Source organism: Neolamprologus multifasciatus, chromosome 16 (assembly GCF_963576455.1).
Source record: "Neolamprologus multifasciatus chromosome 16, fNeoMul1.2, whole genome shotgun sequence".
Classification (NCBI taxonomy): Eukaryota; Metazoa; Chordata; class Actinopteri; order Cichliformes; family Cichlidae; genus Neolamprologus; species Neolamprologus multifasciatus.
In genome coordinates, this window is record NC_140454.1 from 18,339,269 (window position 1) to 18,356,265 (window position 16,997).

The window sequence follows — 16,997 nt, forward strand, 5'->3', positions numbered from 1 at the left end:
GTCTGTGCACTCTCTCTAACCCAATATAGTAGCTTTTTATTTTTCTACCAACAAAAGCAACACAACTGTTTGTGTATTGAGCAAAAATCCATATGGGAAAAAAAAGCTTACATTATTTATTCATTTTTTTAATCACTATAATGTTAAATGCCCCAAGGACACAGTAACAAACCTAATATTTATTGATTTATCTAACCATCCAACCCATACCTTTTTTGTTTAGTACTGTGGTATTAAACAGGCCAAAAAATAATCAATAAGCAGCACATTTTATTACAGTCTTATTTTGAAAAGCAGGATGTTTGATGCCCTTTTTTTGTTTTTCAATGAACTGGATCATGGTTTTAGCCAAAATACATTATAAACTAAGATCTCGGCATTAATCCAATCAGTGCGATGGCTAACGTCGCTGAATTTAGTTTTGAAACTCCTTTTAAAGTGTCGTTTCTGTCTACTAAAGCTCTGCTGTCATAAAAGTAATGGTAAGATATATTTGTAGCGCCTCAGAAGTAATATAACAGTGAGAAAATCAGTATATTCTGACATTATCTAATCAATAACACTTCAGCACAATTTGAATATTTGTAAATCTTGTCAGAGGATGTCCTTTGCTGATTGGCTCTGCTAACATACTGAAGGAATACCTGATATATGACTAATTAAATTATTCAGATGGTAGACTCATTGAAACAAAGCTAAGTTTAACCTTATGGTATTTACACAACCGTTATTTATATTCAGCAGCTACACAAGTAAAAATCACTGTCTTTTGTGTCACATGACTCTGCACCTATGATTGTTACCAGTAAAAGTAGGGCAGTAGGAGGGCCGACTGTTGCCTCCTGCTAAGCACTTCACGGGTTAAAGCCTCTGTGAGCAGGGATGGGGGGTGAGGAGGGTAAGGAGGGACAGTAAGCCCTGTGTCTGCTGGAAATCAATCACCGCTCTTCATCTGTGAACCAGCGGGCTTGGCAGGGTTTCTGCTGCTCCGTACCAGCTTGTCTTCTTCTTCTCGTTTGTGTTTACTCACTGCTGTGTGTGTGAGATGTGATGTGTTGTTGGTTCATCGTATCCACAGAAGAGAGCTGAGTGACAGCGGCAGGGAATTGGGTCAAGGGCACGCTTGCTTCTCTTGGCTCTGGAATGGTCTTATCACCCAAATGGGGGCTGTTAATCCTCTGTCAGCATCCATGGGCTTATAATCGATAGTTAAATGTGCGAGGGATATGGTTCAGTCCAGAGTGGAACTGAAACTGACAAAAACAACCTAGCAGAAGCAAAACTCTTAAAACCACACCAACCAGTTCAGTAATGTTACATATATCACTACTAAAGCTACACTTACTGCTATTATTAGCAAACAGCTAAATCATCATTCCCCCAACTTGATGAATGACATTCTAAGAAGCTGAAAAAACACAACTTTATTTGCTGTAGAGAAAACACAAACCAGGCAAGCTTTTTGTTTGGATTACTTTAGAAAGTGTACCGTAGCAGTTGTAACCTTTTACTCCCTTCATACAAAAATGTCTAAAACTGGGCAGGATGTGTGCTGCTTTGGAAACTGTTTGCACCTTTTTAATCCATTAAGCCCAGTTATAAAAAGTCACAAGCCATTATGTTTGCCCTTTTAATTCCTTCTGATTGCAGCAGGTTATCACTTCTGGGCATTTTAAACATAGATGGTAAGCCAAGCGTGCATTCAGCTAGTTGCAGACAATCCTAGACGAAGCTGACTACGGGAAGCTATCCGTGAGCCGTTGATTCACTCGCTGATTACAACAGCTCAGCCTTTTCCTTCCTCGTGAAAGCTCTCATATCGTTCTCTTTCAAAGAAAAGTCGCAGATTTGAGATAATGTGTGGGCTCCTGCGCAATGGTAATTTTTTTTTGTCTTGTTGTTTTTGAGAAAGCCTTGCTGTCAAGTGGTTGACTCACTCAGTAACAGAAGCACTTGAAGTGATGGAAAAAGAAAAACTGGTGAAAGATGATAGTACCTTTTGTCCACATCTGTTTTGGGACTCCCACTCCCAACATAAGATCTGTGATGGTCTGTTTCGAATGACCTTTGCCAAATGGGTACATGTTTATACATTCCTTGTGTTAAGGAGTTAAAATACCAAACAGAGCCTGCATGACATCATCCAGAAGTTGTTCAGATTAAGTCAGTTAAATAGATTCAATCCCTTGACTTCTCTTTGATATTTACCCACACATTATGTTCACCCATCATACCCCTCCTGACCACACTGGGCAAACGCTACAATCAGTCTCTTTGTTGGTGTTTGATGCATGTACAGAAAAACAACAACACCACATCTGTTTTTCTTAGTGATCGCTTCCTACTTTCAAGACATGTCAGCCTTACTTGCATCATTCCTCGCACCACCAGTGCATGTGTTCAGTGTTTATGTTGCTCACTTGGTGACTGATACATGGGATACATTGTCTGCAGCACTCAGGCTCATGTGCTTTAAAGGCATTCTGGCAACAGTAGTTTGATTTTCCCAGAGATGTAAAAGCCGCTTTATTCCTATTCAATACTGTTAATTACATTTAGCCTTACATTTAAGGCTCGTTCATCAATAAAGCAATTTTGCTGTCTGTCTCTAATAGCTGCATTATTACCGAGCGCATTCCTGTAATGTAAAGTGAGACTTTTTTATTTTCTAGCTCTGCTGCAGACTCTTTGCCCCGTGATTGCATCCTGTTATTTTCAATACCATTGTTTCCCACATCCTACTGCCGTGATGTTATTAACAGAGACTACATACACAGTACAGCATCTTTATTACCTCTGGTTTAGTCAACAGTACAGGACCGTGTGGAGAAGTGACCGAAAACAGAGCAGAGAGGGGTGGGTGCTTGAGCTGCCGCTGTAGTGGAGCGCTGTGTTTTTGCTACGTTACATTCCAGGTTACGCCCTGTTTTGCTTTAGCTCAGACGCTGCTTGCATCAAACCTTTGTTACGCAACCGAGAAGTCCAGTCATAGTCACGTCCAGGGTGGGGATCACAACTTGATATATGTGGGTAATTGCTTAATATTTTAACCTATTCTAATATTAGTCATTTCCTCCCTTTTCTTTCTTTTATTACCAGACAGAGAGAAAAATTGAAGCCCAGGATGGACATCTGATGATTGTCCAGATCCTTGAATATACTATTAGCACAACTTCCATTGTGAATCGTATCATGCAAAAACATTGTAATAAAACATAATTTATTCGAAGTGTAATGATACATAAGTGGATTACATCATTTAGGTCAAGATTAAGTGCCATATTGGACTTCAAATTCATTTTGTCTGTCTTGCCTCCCAGTTCTGTCATGAAATGGTTTGATAATGACGCAAAGCGAAACCAAACGAAATTTCTAAGCGTTTCCAGAAAACAAGAGAAAACCCTCATAGAGAATAAGAGGACATTTTCCGTGACTGTTTCCAACACGGCCCACAGCTCCAATTTGTTTACATTTTTTTTTGTTAGATTTTATTTTTTTTTTATTCCTGAGCATTCATTTCAGGTCCACAGGTACAGCAACAAAGTGTGAGTCGTCAACAAACCATCTTCTTTTTGTACATTTATGCCGTCAGTTTATTCGCACTCACAGGAGGGTGTATGAAATTGTATTTGATCAGAATACACTTCCCAAAATATCCTTTGAGTGTTCTTCTGGCAACTTCAGTGTTTGTTCTGCTACTAAAAAGGGCCTCAGCGGGCCTTCCTGCTTGGACCCAGTGCCAGCTTGCCCCAAAGAAATATGTTTGTAATCGTTTCCACGGAATTTGATTTAAGCACCAAGCCAAAAAATGTGAGTGCTGTGCCAGCATGTCCTCAATAAGTTATATCGCTGAGATATCTAGGAGGATTCAAAAAGTCGAGCATCCTACCACATTACTCTTCTTTTCTTTATCAGTGTGTGTTTTTAGTGGAGCGGGACGTATAGTCATACAAATGTGTGCTAATATTTGAGTTTACACAATTTACTCCTGTACTAAACTGTAAATGAGTAAAGCTGTAGATGGACACAGTATAAATCGAAGAATGTGATACAGTAAAGACTTTTACTGGCTCCAGGACTGCAGTTGGAAGACTGAGAGGGGTAAACTATACTACAGAGCAGAGCTTGCATCGATACCAAAATCAATACCAATATTTGGTAATTAAAAAAAGTCCAATATATTCACCAATACTTTTCTTTTTCTTTCAAACACATGAAACATAAATGCATTTCAATATCATTTGTTTGCGGCGTTCCGTGCACCTGTTGCTGAGCAACAGGACATCAACACTCATTCAACATGTTTGACTGGTGTTTCTCCCACCTCTTCTTTACCTTTTTTTTTTTTTTTTTTTTTTAATTAAGTATTAGCTATTAGAAATCTAGATATTGGCTGACTATATCAGTGAGGGTCAATATATTGGTCAGGATCAACTGTAGAGAGCATCTCAACTGATTCTCTGCTTATGGTAAAGACTCTGTTAAACATGCAGCTCAATGGGAAAGTTCCTGATGCAAGTTTTCTGTACCTTCCACCTATATGCACAATATTTACTTTGTATAGGAATCTGGATATATGTAAAAGTGAAGCTCATATCAGGCCCTGCATAAAGAGCTTCTCTGTCAACTCTCATTATTCTGGCCAAACATTCAATCAATATGCAGCACAAAGACACCAGTCATCTGGTGTCTTTTTTTTTTTTTCTTTCAGTATTACCAGAGAGCTACCCTCAGGTTGTTTAGGTAATGGTTAGTTAGGGCTAAGGTCAAAGTAAAGTGAAACTTTTACCCAGCAGTTATATACTTATACTGCACCATACTATTCTCGGACACGTGACAAGCAAGAATTGCCCAAGTGTAGTTAGAAAGCACTGAAGGAAATCCCCATAATATCTCCACGCCTTTTGTCTTCTTAAAGTTCAGAACTTTAAGATATTCATTGTAAATAAATAAGGCCTTTTTTAGGCAATAGAAAAATGGCATTTCAGCAGTGTTTAGGCTTATACCACTATTTTTGCTTAAAATATTTAATTGATTGATTTTTATTTATTTGTTCTTAATAAATTCTCTCAGTTTGTGTTAATATGAAAAATATATTAACACCTCTTCACCCATTTTCACCAGCCATCATTTCAGCTACCTGTGGAAAGCTGATTGCACTATGCCTTAAATGGGCATGGTGCAATCAGCTTTCTTTAATTTCATAAGGATAAGTTATAGCAATAAACTTGCCTTTTTAATATCCTGTTATTGATTTAGATCGAATTACCTACACAAGTGTGTCCCATGTAACCCTTTGAAGGAAGCAGCTGCTCTCTCTCTTTCTCTTTAAACTGAGGCGCAGGCGTGAAACCATAACATCCACTCCTGCGGTGGCCCACCAGAGGAATCTGTAGGTGGAGCCCACTCCTGGGTGGGTTGAGAGGGGCTGCTTCATGCTGGAATCCCCCTTAAGCAGTTGCATCAACAAGCAGGGAGACAGAAGCTGGACCTAATCTGTCATCTGTGGTTACAGCTACTGTCTCGGCTGTAGTCATGTACTGGAAGCAGGAGGGCAAAAAAAAAAAGAACATTTAAGTGACTAATAACTCTGTCATATTGGCTGATACAGCTGATTCATGCCCTGCTCAGTCTTCAAAAAGGTGGCAAAGATTTGTAAATGTTGCTTCTGGAGTCCTGCTACAATCTTAAGGGTTTGGGTTCAGCCTGGAAACTCATCTTTAACCTTTCAAGAGAAAACTTGATCATGCTTATTATTAATGTGCCACTAAAGTGCCTCATTGTTGTGTCACTCACTCTGGGCTTTTGATGAATTTGAACCCAGCTCTTATTTCAGCTGTCCCACATAAGGCATGGATTGTGCCTGACCACACTGTAATTCTCGAGGAATGTGTATCTTTTCTTTTCTTAACCCTTTGTTGCTGTGCAGGTGGATAGTGTGGGGTCATATAGCTTCATTGTATGTGTGTGTGTGTGGGTGAGAGGGTGTTTAACTCCCCCAGGCTGCACAGCTGAGTGTAGGAGGGGCCATCTCCTCAGCCTGGGTGTGAATCCACTGCTTTCAGTCAGAGCAGCCGTAGCTTGGAGTGAGCTAGGGACTGAAAAGGGAGATATACAAACTTTTTCCAGTACAAAGATTTTTCTCTACCTGATATGCTGGCTTGCGACTTCTCTTTGGGATCTGGCTTGGAAATATCTTACCACAAGTGTTGACAATGCAAGGAAGGGCTAGTAAAACTCCAAAAAAGGAGCTGGTCATTGAGAGTCCACAGCAGTACAAGAGGTTGGTTGCAGCTGAGCCTGAGGTAGATCCAGTGCCACAGGTGGTGGTAAGTCATTCAAGTAATTCACATAGAGATGTGAGACTTTTTGGTTTACATTTAAAAAAAAAAAAAAATGTAAAAAAAAAAATCAGTACTGATGCCTCAAATTTGCTCTGATCCTCGAGAAAGTAAGTGGTGTAAAGGTTAACCTCAGCCATAAAGTGCCAAAAGCAGGTGTCATGTGAGCGTTTGTGCTGGTTCACTCTCTCGCCTCCTTTCATAGAAACAGTGCTGCCAGCTCCCATTTCAAATTTGCAGTGTTAGCACCAGCACAGGGGAAGGTTGAACTTTATTAGCACTTTACTACCTGGGCGAATACATTGCAGGTCCCTCGACTTTATTCTCAAAGATTGCTTTGGCTCGTAAAATGTTTTATTTGGCGCAAAAGTCAGCGACCGCGACAGTGATCATTTCCTGCCCTTTAACGAAGGTGTCCAGTGGTCAGGCCCTCTGGAAAGTCAACCAAAAAGTCAGTGACAAGATTGAGAGGCACTACGCAGCACCATTGTTTCAGGCTGCGTGAGGGTGCAGTGATGTGGAGGAGTGGGAGATGCAGATAAACAGCTGCCCGATCGCTGTAGAGAGGGAGTGGAAGGGATGGCTTCATGGGCGTCTGCTTTCTGTTCTTACAGGGTTGGCTCGCCTGTTTGCTGACTTTAGTTTACAGCTGTTGAATATACAGTCTGCACGTTTCTGCTTGGGTGTGTAGACAACCAAGAAATATAACTGGAGCTTCAGTATTTTCTGATTGACAGTGAAACGTTACCGTTCAACAGGTGATTTCAAATACCTTCTTAAAGGACTAATTTGACAATAAGACAGTGTGAATTTGGGGCTATGTATCGACTCTGGTCAGCACTGTGGGTTGAGAGAATGACAGAGCTTTTGCGCTCAGTGCTGAGTGCACTGTGTGGTTGACCACTCTGGGTCACTGACAAAGCAATGTGGAGGCACCCAGAGGAGTTTGGAGGGAATCAGCAGCACTTGAGTGGGTTCAGATATCCATTACTGGTGAGAAAAGGGGCACCATCACTAAAACGGGGTCAAATCTTTCAGTACATACTTTATTTAAATGTAGTTACTACCACATCTTTACTAGCTTGGTTTTGACCATACAGCAGAGGCTTCATTAGGTTATTTCTAGTATATATTTGGTTTGTTTATGGCATCTTTCAGCCTCACTTGTTCACTTTTTCTGTACTAGCTTAAACCCTCCATTCCTAAAGTCTCAAACTTATGGCAGAACTTCCCTGACAAACAGTCCTGGTGTGGTGATGACATCACTGTGATAGGAGTGGCACATGGAAATTGAAAAATATTTCTCCACAGCTTGCTTAAGGTACAGCCAGCATTTCAGTTGGGTTGAGGTCTAGACTTTGACTGCAACACCTTGATTTTAATTTTCTTGGCATTGTGTTAACACATCGAAATGGTTCAAATCAACAAACTGCCAAAACTTCTGCTTTTATAGAGGTGCTCTCACTTGCTGACAATGGAGTGCCTTTGAGCAGCAGCACCTGGCTGCTACTGACCTTGTTATTTCATGTTGAAGCACTAAGGGTATCTTTAGTTTGTCACAAGGTTTGGCTTTATTTAGCAAAAAACAAAAACAAAGACTAACATGGTGACATGGTAAAACCTCAGACTTTCTTTTTTACCATGATCACACTGTTAAAATTGGATTTACGTCTCTTGCCTGCTCATCATTTGTTTTCTAAGATTGCTCATCATATATAAACACTGTCAGAATGTGCTTATGTTCCATTTTCACTTAAAAAAAGGGAAATTTTAGTTTGTTTTGCTATTAAATAGCTTACTGTAGAATGACCCCTCTGCTCCAGAGTATCCCTTGCAGGTGTTTGGTTTAGTCAAACCTGATTCATTGTGTTTTGGGGTTTTTTTCCCAGGTCATTGCTTAATAATGATAGTATAGGTGTGTTTGCCTGACATTCTTAAGACTTCAGTATCTTCTAGAGGCTCTCAGATTGTTCGTGAAGATATGGAGATTTTAGGCGTCGGATTAAGTAAGACATACGCGTATTTATCTTTCCATAAATTCTTTCCTGGCTTACATCTAGAAATCTCTTCATCCATCAGTTTTTTTCTCTTCTCAGGGGAGCACAGTTTATTGAAGTTCAACTGCAGATAATTGTATATTTGTGTTTAAATAAAACATGAAGAAGAAGTTGTCTGGTATGTCACAACCTGCTTCAGCTGACAGACATGGTGGCACCATCTCTGCTCTCCTATTCCCTCCCTGTCCTTGAAACTGATACAAGGTCCTGCCCCCTCTGTCCTCGCTCTACTCTGTTATTAACAAAAGTTACTACACAGCAGCATAGATTCAGGCAGGTCTACATGCATGACTCCCCCATCTGAGATCATGCTAACATTATCAGTCCCAGATGTAGGAGGAATGAGTGAGCAGTGCTGTCGCTCAGTCCTGAAGTCTGCTGATCTGTCACTGCTTGTTTTTCACTTAGATTTATCCTCCCATCCCAACAGATAAAAGCGCTGACAGCTTGCGCTCTGTCCGGTGGCCATTGAATCCTCCTGCGACTTATAGGCTTTCTCCTTGGGGGTGTAGAGTGGGTCAGCACTCTAACCTGCTTCAGCAGGAACTATGACAATAAACCAAAAAATCTGCTCTTTAAAACTAACTACAAAACAAAACATTTGTAGACCGATTTCTAGTTAAAGACCCTCATTGCTTTATGTCATATTCAAAAATTACAATGTCCTGTATGTTGTCCAGATGGAGTGTAGTATGATGTGTGCCATCGTAAAGAGTTGAGCTCATTGAGACCCTCCTTATCCTTGAAGCAGATGCACTTTCTCTGGGCAGATGGAGCCCTGATTGACTTGTCACTGTGCATCTAACAGAAAACATGTCCTATTGTGCCCTGTCACACGGCTGGATAAATCCAAGTCTGTTGACTGTGATCTCTTCTCCTGCACATGCTTATTTAAAGTGCATTCCTGTTAGTTATGGTTTACCAGCTTTGTTTTTTATTTTGTTGCTTATTCATCAAGATCCCCCACTATGTAAGTGTAAGCATCATCACATAGGTTAACCACACACCAAACTGCCTTTGTTTGAAAGTCTTTTCTTTGCTCGCACCGAATGCACTTGTGCATGCACGTCTTTTTTTTTTTTTTTTTAAATATTCTGTGCTAAAAATGGGCAGTTTTTATTCAGAAGTTTGCTCCTATATCTGATCTCTACATCTCTACAAACGCAATAATAAATTGATATGTCCTTTGAAACCAATTTATGCCTGTCGTCAAGTTTCATTTAGTTGATGAGAAAGTGATGAAGGTCTGAAAACTGAAAGGAGCTAATGGGTTTTTACTCTCCAATGCTGAGGGGTTGGCATGCCAACAGTAATCTTATTATGCCTGATTGTTTGCATATTGTTACTCGTTTCCTTGATCTCTCTTCTGAATCCATCCAATAACGTCACAGATAGCTTCTTCTGTGCCTTCATGTTACTTGCTTTAGTTTTGTAGTTTGATCCACAACTGTGTGTTTATGTGTTTTGTAGGTAAAACCAAAGGTGATCGAGCCGCTCGATTATGAAAATGTGCTGGTGCAGAGGAAGACGCAGATCCTTAGCGATGTCCTCAGAGACATGCTGCAGTTCCCCCTTGAGGACTTTGAGGTGAGTGTCTAAACTTTTCATGCACGTTTTTCAGCAGACTCGCCATCTATGTTTGCAGAAGTATAGATGGTGAGTCTTACTGTAGTAAATGTGGCTCTGAGGTTAAATTGCTGAGGAGCAGCTATGAAGCTATGGAAAAATGTTCCATAGTAAATGGTGGTGTAGATCTTTAGTGCTCTGGTTTCCGTTGTTGCTATACACTTCTGGTGCAAAGTCAGGCAGACAGGAGTTAAACTGTCCTCCTGTGTATTGCTGGTAAACACACGAGCTCATTACATTTACTGGTATTTATACAATATTAATATTTACTCGTCTACTTGGGTGTTTTCTTTTTTGTGTTTGTTTGAAGTGGTTTTTCCTTTGGCCCAGGCACGGCCACTATTGTGATGATGGGTGTAGCCACTGACAAAGGCTTTCCTTTTGTTTATATCTCCTCTGCTGCAGCAAGAGATGGGTCAGGGGCCATCTGTTTAATTGGCTCATTCTGTGTCCCATGTTGTGACAGAGTAAGTGTTATCTCCAGCCACACCGTGCAGGATGTGCGTCCCTCACACTTTCCACGCTGCGGCTGGAAAATCTAAAATGGAGATCTGGCCCAGAGCTGGTACTTCAGGAAATGAGACTTCTTTGAAGGATGTTAGTATATCCTCAGATCTAACCCTACCACTTTGTCTCACATTGACATGAGTCTGGGCCTTTAATATAACACCACTCCAGTAAGGGAAGTCTTTTTTTGGGTTTGTCTAATGACTTTAACATCTTTTGTCTGAATTCCCAAATTGGTTGAAGAATACAGTTATTATTTATTGGAGTTGTAAATGGTATGTGTATTCCTCAGGATGTACAGGCCATTCAGATTGCTCTGATCCAAAGAGTTACAGTCAGAAATCTATTTGTGTCAACATCCTGTCCTGTAACGGGAACTGCAAAGTACAAGTTTGACCTGGAAAATTTTGTAATGTTTTGGCATTACATCAGGAATTGGCTCTAATTTGATGCTAGTGGAGTTGCTCCTTTATTATCAACACTATACCACCAAATTGATGCAGTGAGAATAAAAGACACACATGCTATTTCATGTGTTTCTGATACCAGTACACACCTATGCTACAGTATTACTGGGTCTGTTCATGCTGTTGGCAAACTGATATAGTTAATCACACTGAGGAAAGTAAAGAAAAAAATATGGTAGTTCTTGTTTATATGAATAAATATAAGATTTATACCATCCATTGTCCAATCCCTTGAAGAGTATAAAAACTGGGGCATTTTTGTGGGTCTTCTTCGCTGTGAATGTCATTTTAGTCTGTTGTTATGTGGTTGCCAGATAACGGGCCACACAATAACCTGGGACTGTTGTGCAGGGACACATCAGTGATATAAACTCAGTTTTGTTCCATTTCAGTTTTATCTCAGTCCCAGTTTGTCTTGTGGCCCACTGGGAAAATGATTCCCCTCCCGGCGACATATAATAACAAAGTTTCTGTCTCCTCAGCCAGTGACAGCAGAGGGCCGCCCCTCCCTGAGCCTGGTTCTGCCGGAGGTTTCTTCCTGTTAAAAGAGAGTTCTTCCTTCCCACTGTCGCCAAAGTGCTTGCTCATAGGGGGTCGTACGATTGTTGGGTTTTTCTATGTATGCATTATTGTTGGGTCTACCTTACAATATAAAGCTCCTTGAGGTAACTGTTGCTGTGATTTGGCGCTGTTTAAATTGAATTGAATGTTGATATGAATTAGGTAGTACTGTAATGTAATGAAAATTATACAACACTTTTCTAAGTTGTTATTTGTGCATAAATGGTAAAAATGGCCCATTTTAGCTCGAGATACTAGGATTGCAGTTTAATTGGCCGGTACCTTGCTTTTTTGTTTGTTTGTTTGTTTGTTTGTTTAGCAGATAAGAGGACATCATCCCTTTTTTTCTTTTTCACTTGTCTCCGTACTTTTCCTTGTAACTGCTTTGGTCCTTTGCTGATACCGAGGCTGCTGATTTGTGGCTGGCTCTGAACACTGTAGCGTTTTAGATTTGTCCACTTTTCTTTGTTTGGATTCCTTTTAATATCCACGTTCAGTTGGGTTAAGTGTTGTTAATTCGACAGGGTTTGTTGTCCAGACATTCTAATGTCCATTCAACCACTGTTTACTTTGGTGAACTTTGTGCTTCAAATCACAGTGAAATCTTTCCAAGCTAGTGACATATTAGTGGAAGAAATGTGTTTGCATTTGGCTGTGAATATGAGCGTGACTATTCGCCTGCATTGCTGTCCACGTGTTGCATGAAACGGACTGGCTCATGACACTCAAAGTCTGTAAACGTCTAGTAGATGGTTGCTAGGCAACGTGTTAATTCATAATATCCATAAGAAATAAAAACTAATGGGCAGAGATGTAGTAGGTATACTGTGTACCAAGTGTGAGTGCTGAACTCCTGGTCACTTAGGAGTTTCCTGACAGTTAGATGGAGATTTTCTCTGCTCCACCAAATCTTAATCGAATCATGAGTCCTTACCTAAGAAATAGGTGAAATCACAAAATTTGAGGGCAAAATGTTTGATGCCCAGCTCTCTTTGCCACCTTCACTGTGAAACATAAGCCTCCCATAGTCAGTTTGTAGTGCATCTATAAATCGCTTCAGCCTTTAATAGCTCTTTCTTCCTTCAGATGTTGGTGCAAAATGCCCCATATGACTGTGACATTTCAAGTCATTAGCATAATGAGTACGGCTTTTTAACACCAATACATGCTCAGAATTATTTTTATTTTTAATGTATTTTTTGTCAAAGCAAGGATACATGCTCTGTAAATGATGTGTAATTGCCAACTGCAGGGATCTTAAAGGTTTCTTTACTGAGCTTTGTGGTGAAATACATTTTAACTTGAGTCTTTATGAATAGCATGTTTTATTTTGATGTATTTCTTTTTTTTAAGCAAGATTGCAAATATAGGATGATTAATGGTATTTTAGTGATGGCTTCATAGTGTTTTGTGTGATGTAATGAATGCCCTGCTTAACATGATTGCTTAAATAAAGAGTGAACTGGAAATACATCAGAATAGCAGATTTTTATTTTTAGGTGATGATCCAGTCATGGTTACGTCATCATGCTGTCATAAACTTCTTACCAATCACTATTAAAATAGTTATAAGTCATTGGCTAAAGATTTAGTTATGACCCAACCTATGGATTTGGAGAATCATTGCAACCATATATGAACACTTTTAGAAATAATCTGTTTTTTCAAATGCTCAAACAGAACTTGATTTAAGTTACATGGGTTGATCTTCGCATGTGAGATCAGCCTTCCCACAAACCTGCCAAAGTTGCTGTTTGGATGTTAATGGGGACTTGGGTCTATCTGGGGAAAATAAAGGTTATAACCTTTAAATAATTCCTTGTCACTGGTTTGTAGAGCCACAGTTTTAATGATTCGAATATAAATGAAAGCAGCAGGTCTGCTTGGTGTTTCTAACTTTGGAATTGACTCTGGATAGAGAAGCGGTTGTTACGGTTTGTAAGGCCTGGCAGCTGGGTGCTTGGTGACGGCAGGACAGCCTTGACTCTGACTTCTCATGCATATCCACGTATAGCCTGCTGCTATGAGCATAACATGCCAGCTTCACACACAAACAGTACGTTGTCAGGGGCTGACAGGTGATTCTGACTGAGGGGGGGTTTAAAAAAAACACGGGAGGCTCAGTGACTGATCTTAACATCTGTTTCTGCCTGTTCAGACTCTTGTTCAGGCAAGGTTGTAATCAGCTTTCAGTGTTTTGGGGGGGTTGTGTCAGTGTATGACCAGTGAGTGTTATGTAAAAATCTCAGTCTGCGTCAAGACACTTCAAAGTATACAGGTCATGAGTCGAGGCAGAAAGACCTTCTCTATCTCTGAGTTATTTTTGTATAAATCCAGTTTTTGTCTGTTTCCCGGTATTGGAAACCTCTATCAAGTCTCTACCTTATCTTATTCCCTCTGGCTCATCAAAAGTCATGAGCTGTTCTTCTGGTAGGCGATGTTTATATCAGCTCCATCTGCTTTTGATCAAGATACTGCTGGCAAAGTGGAGGGAGGGTTGGGTTGGTCTCTCTGTGTGAGGTTCCTGGAGAAATTTGTCCAAGATTAGCAGAATAGGAGTCTTCCTTTCTCCTCAATTTGATATATGCACTTTGTCTAAGGCCCCCCCGACTTCACTGTGAAATCTGCAGATCAGAGCATTGTTCTTGTTTCTTTACTTTGCCGTGTCCCTAAGGTTATGGTAACACCAGTGTTCGATATGATATTCTCTGTCAACCATTCCACGGAATGAACAGTATCCTGAGTGGAGGAATTTGCAGCCAAATTCCTCATTTCTGTGGAGGAATTTGGCTACAGGTTGCATTTGTTCCTAAATGTATCTAATGAACATCATGTTGTATTGAAGGGGACTTTAAACAGAATGAAAGTCCAGTGAGAGGTAGGGTCTTCTTTCCAATGGGCCGGTATAAAATCCAAGGAGGTTTGGCTACCACTGGCCATTAGAAAAGATTCAGGTTTAAGGCTTTACTGGACTGGTGTCACTTTTCAGACTTGCTGTCCATCAATCATTATACGCAGTCTATACCAAATATTTGCATAACTAATGACATAATTGTCAGCATTGGCATAATTTAGTATTTACTACTAGTGAGAGTTAGTTAAGTACAGTTCATCAGCTTGCTAAGTAAATATTTTACCTGGCGTACATGAAGGCAAGCTCATATTTGCACAAGCACTGCTTTGCTTGTTTTTCAGTCTGTCGGAGCTGTTGGGAAGTGGTCAAGTTCTTGTCTCCAGCTCACCTTGGATAAAGAAGATTGATAGTTTAGATAAAATATTGATGGGGTCTTATTCAACTTGGCCATCTCCCATAACAATTTGGGGAATTTTAAACCAGAGGATCTGACAATTCTCTGTGGCAACTTGTAGTCCAATTAAATGCTTCTTTTTGCCCACTTCCTGGTTGCCTCTTGCATCCATGCCTGTTTATTTCTGCTGCTTTCAGTGCAAAGATCATTATCTCCCCTGCAGGAAACATGGGTAGCAGACAGGAAAAGGGAGACTTAAGGTTCACAATTAAGAGCTGGGGAATTTGTTGACATTAACACAGTAAGGACTGGATCTAACACCACATGCAAGTTTATAGAGGGCAACAGGGGAGGCAAAGACAGCAGTTTTAGTATTTGTCTTGGGGTCATTCCAGATATCTAGAAAAACAAGCTTTTGTGAAACAACTTCTTTCATCCCGTAACTGCGAAACACCACATTTGACTGATTATCACATTGTGTAGCTTCATTTTAATGAAATCAGATGAATCTGATTTCAGATCTTTGAGGTGCATATTCTTTGAAGGCCATAAAGCTACTAAAAAGAAATCATACAGTATCTTGACGCATTCTCAATCATCCAGGAAAGTAAATCTCCAAAAGTTGATTCTGTTCATCTGGACATAGCGTCGTCTGCTACGTCCAGATGAACAGAATCAACTTTTGGAGAAATCGTACAGTAAACCAACATGAATACTGTATACCCAGGACTCCAGCTTCAGATTCTCATAACAACTGGGAAACTCATTTTTGGAAACCTCAGTCATATCCAACACTGCTTGCTCCAAAGCAGGTTTTTTTTCCTGGCTCAGAGTGAGCTTTTGTGGATTAACTCCACCGATGCTTCGCAAGAGCAAAAATAAAAAGAATGCTTTATCTAATCAGTGTGAATTAATGTAAAGTTACATAGTTGTTACACACAATAGTTGATTGACTACTTTATTACATCTCCACAGGTTACTAAAATAATTTTTACATCTCTGCCAAGGATCTAGTGACATGAAAGTCACATTAATCAACATGTTGGCGCTGTCGTTTTGAGCGTTTTGGCATGCTGATGTTTGTCGAGCACTAGAATTTGCATCCTTAGTGATCGATAAAAGCGGCTGTGTTGGTCTTGCTTAAATAAAATTAAAAGGCTTTTTACTTTAATTACACTACAGGGTCTTGATTATTTTTGCTACTGTGTTGCCTGTCTGCAGAGTCAACCTGTTGGTCATTAGCGAAAGGCTTAAACACATCCATCAGTAGGCCTAAAAGTCAGATGATGTGGGCAGGCATCCCACTGTGTCTCTGACTTACTTGCACACTTTGAACCCCAGATAACCCGTGGTCATTTCACAAGACCATTTCAAGTGAAAGCACACTTGTTTCAGTTTCAGTTTTGGTCATCCTTTGTGGTCTGCTGTAATCTCACAGTTACGTTTCTTCTGACGATTTAAACATTGCTTTATTTTTGCAGATTTCAACTTTGAGGAGACAAGGGAGAACCCTGTACCCTACAGTGCCTGAAAATGCAGAGAGGGAGGCCCAGAGTCTGTTCGTCCAAGAGGTGGGCTGATTTTTAAGATATTTTTTGAAGGACTTTCACTCACAGAGAGCCTGCAGGAAGACACAGTGAAATAATTGAATCCAAATATTGGAAATAATTTGGGGTAATAATCCCAAAAAACTGAACCACTGACAACATTTAATAGTGGAATAGACACTAAGACCAAGTAGAGCCAATTAAATCATCTTACATGATAATACATGAAATCTCTTTCTGTTTCCATCCAAACTCTTACACAATCAAAAGTTGAGCAACCAAAATTGGCACACAAGGACATCTCAGGCCCCTAAAGGCTCTTATTTATATCAGACATGATGACATCATTATGTTACCTAGCAACCACCTGAAAAAAGACTAAAATGACCCATTTATATCCACAAAACTTGAATTATGTCTCACATGTTATGATAACAGATTGTGAAGCTTTGCAACCATTAACAAACAGACTAAAAACAGTACTGTACCATGGATATATGCTAGTATATTATATTGAGAGAGATTCCTTTCATGCCTGTTGATAGTAATGGTCCAAAAGGCATGTAAAGCACACCAAAGTTCATTTGCAAAACAAATGTTTCTATTATGCACAAAGTAAGTAAGTACACTTAATATGATTGTA

The 16,997-nt window shown here is 40.0% G+C and overlaps 1 protein-coding gene across 13 annotated transcripts in view; it reads left to right on the top strand.

Annotated features, from left to right (window-relative positions):
* Positions 1–16,997, top strand: part of LOC146500647 (dedicator of cytokinesis protein 9-like) — a 72,686-nt gene that overhangs the window by 21,628 nt on the left and 34,061 nt on the right. For 11 of the 13 annotated variants that reach the window (XR_014869683.1, XM_085134427.1, XM_085134425.1 and 8 more), the window contains exons 2-3: positions 9,869–9,985; positions 16,289–16,378. Coding sequence is in view for 12 of the 13 variants with exons in the window: in XM_085134427.1 (XP_084990553.1) it covers positions 9,869–9,985; positions 16,289–16,378 (207 nt within the window). In the remaining variant the exon portion in view is untranslated. Of the gene's footprint in view, position 1; positions 6,330–9,868; positions 9,986–16,288; positions 16,379–16,997 lie in introns of those variants that run through there. The other 2 variants (XM_085134423.1, XM_085134424.1) reach the window with 2 other exon arrangements.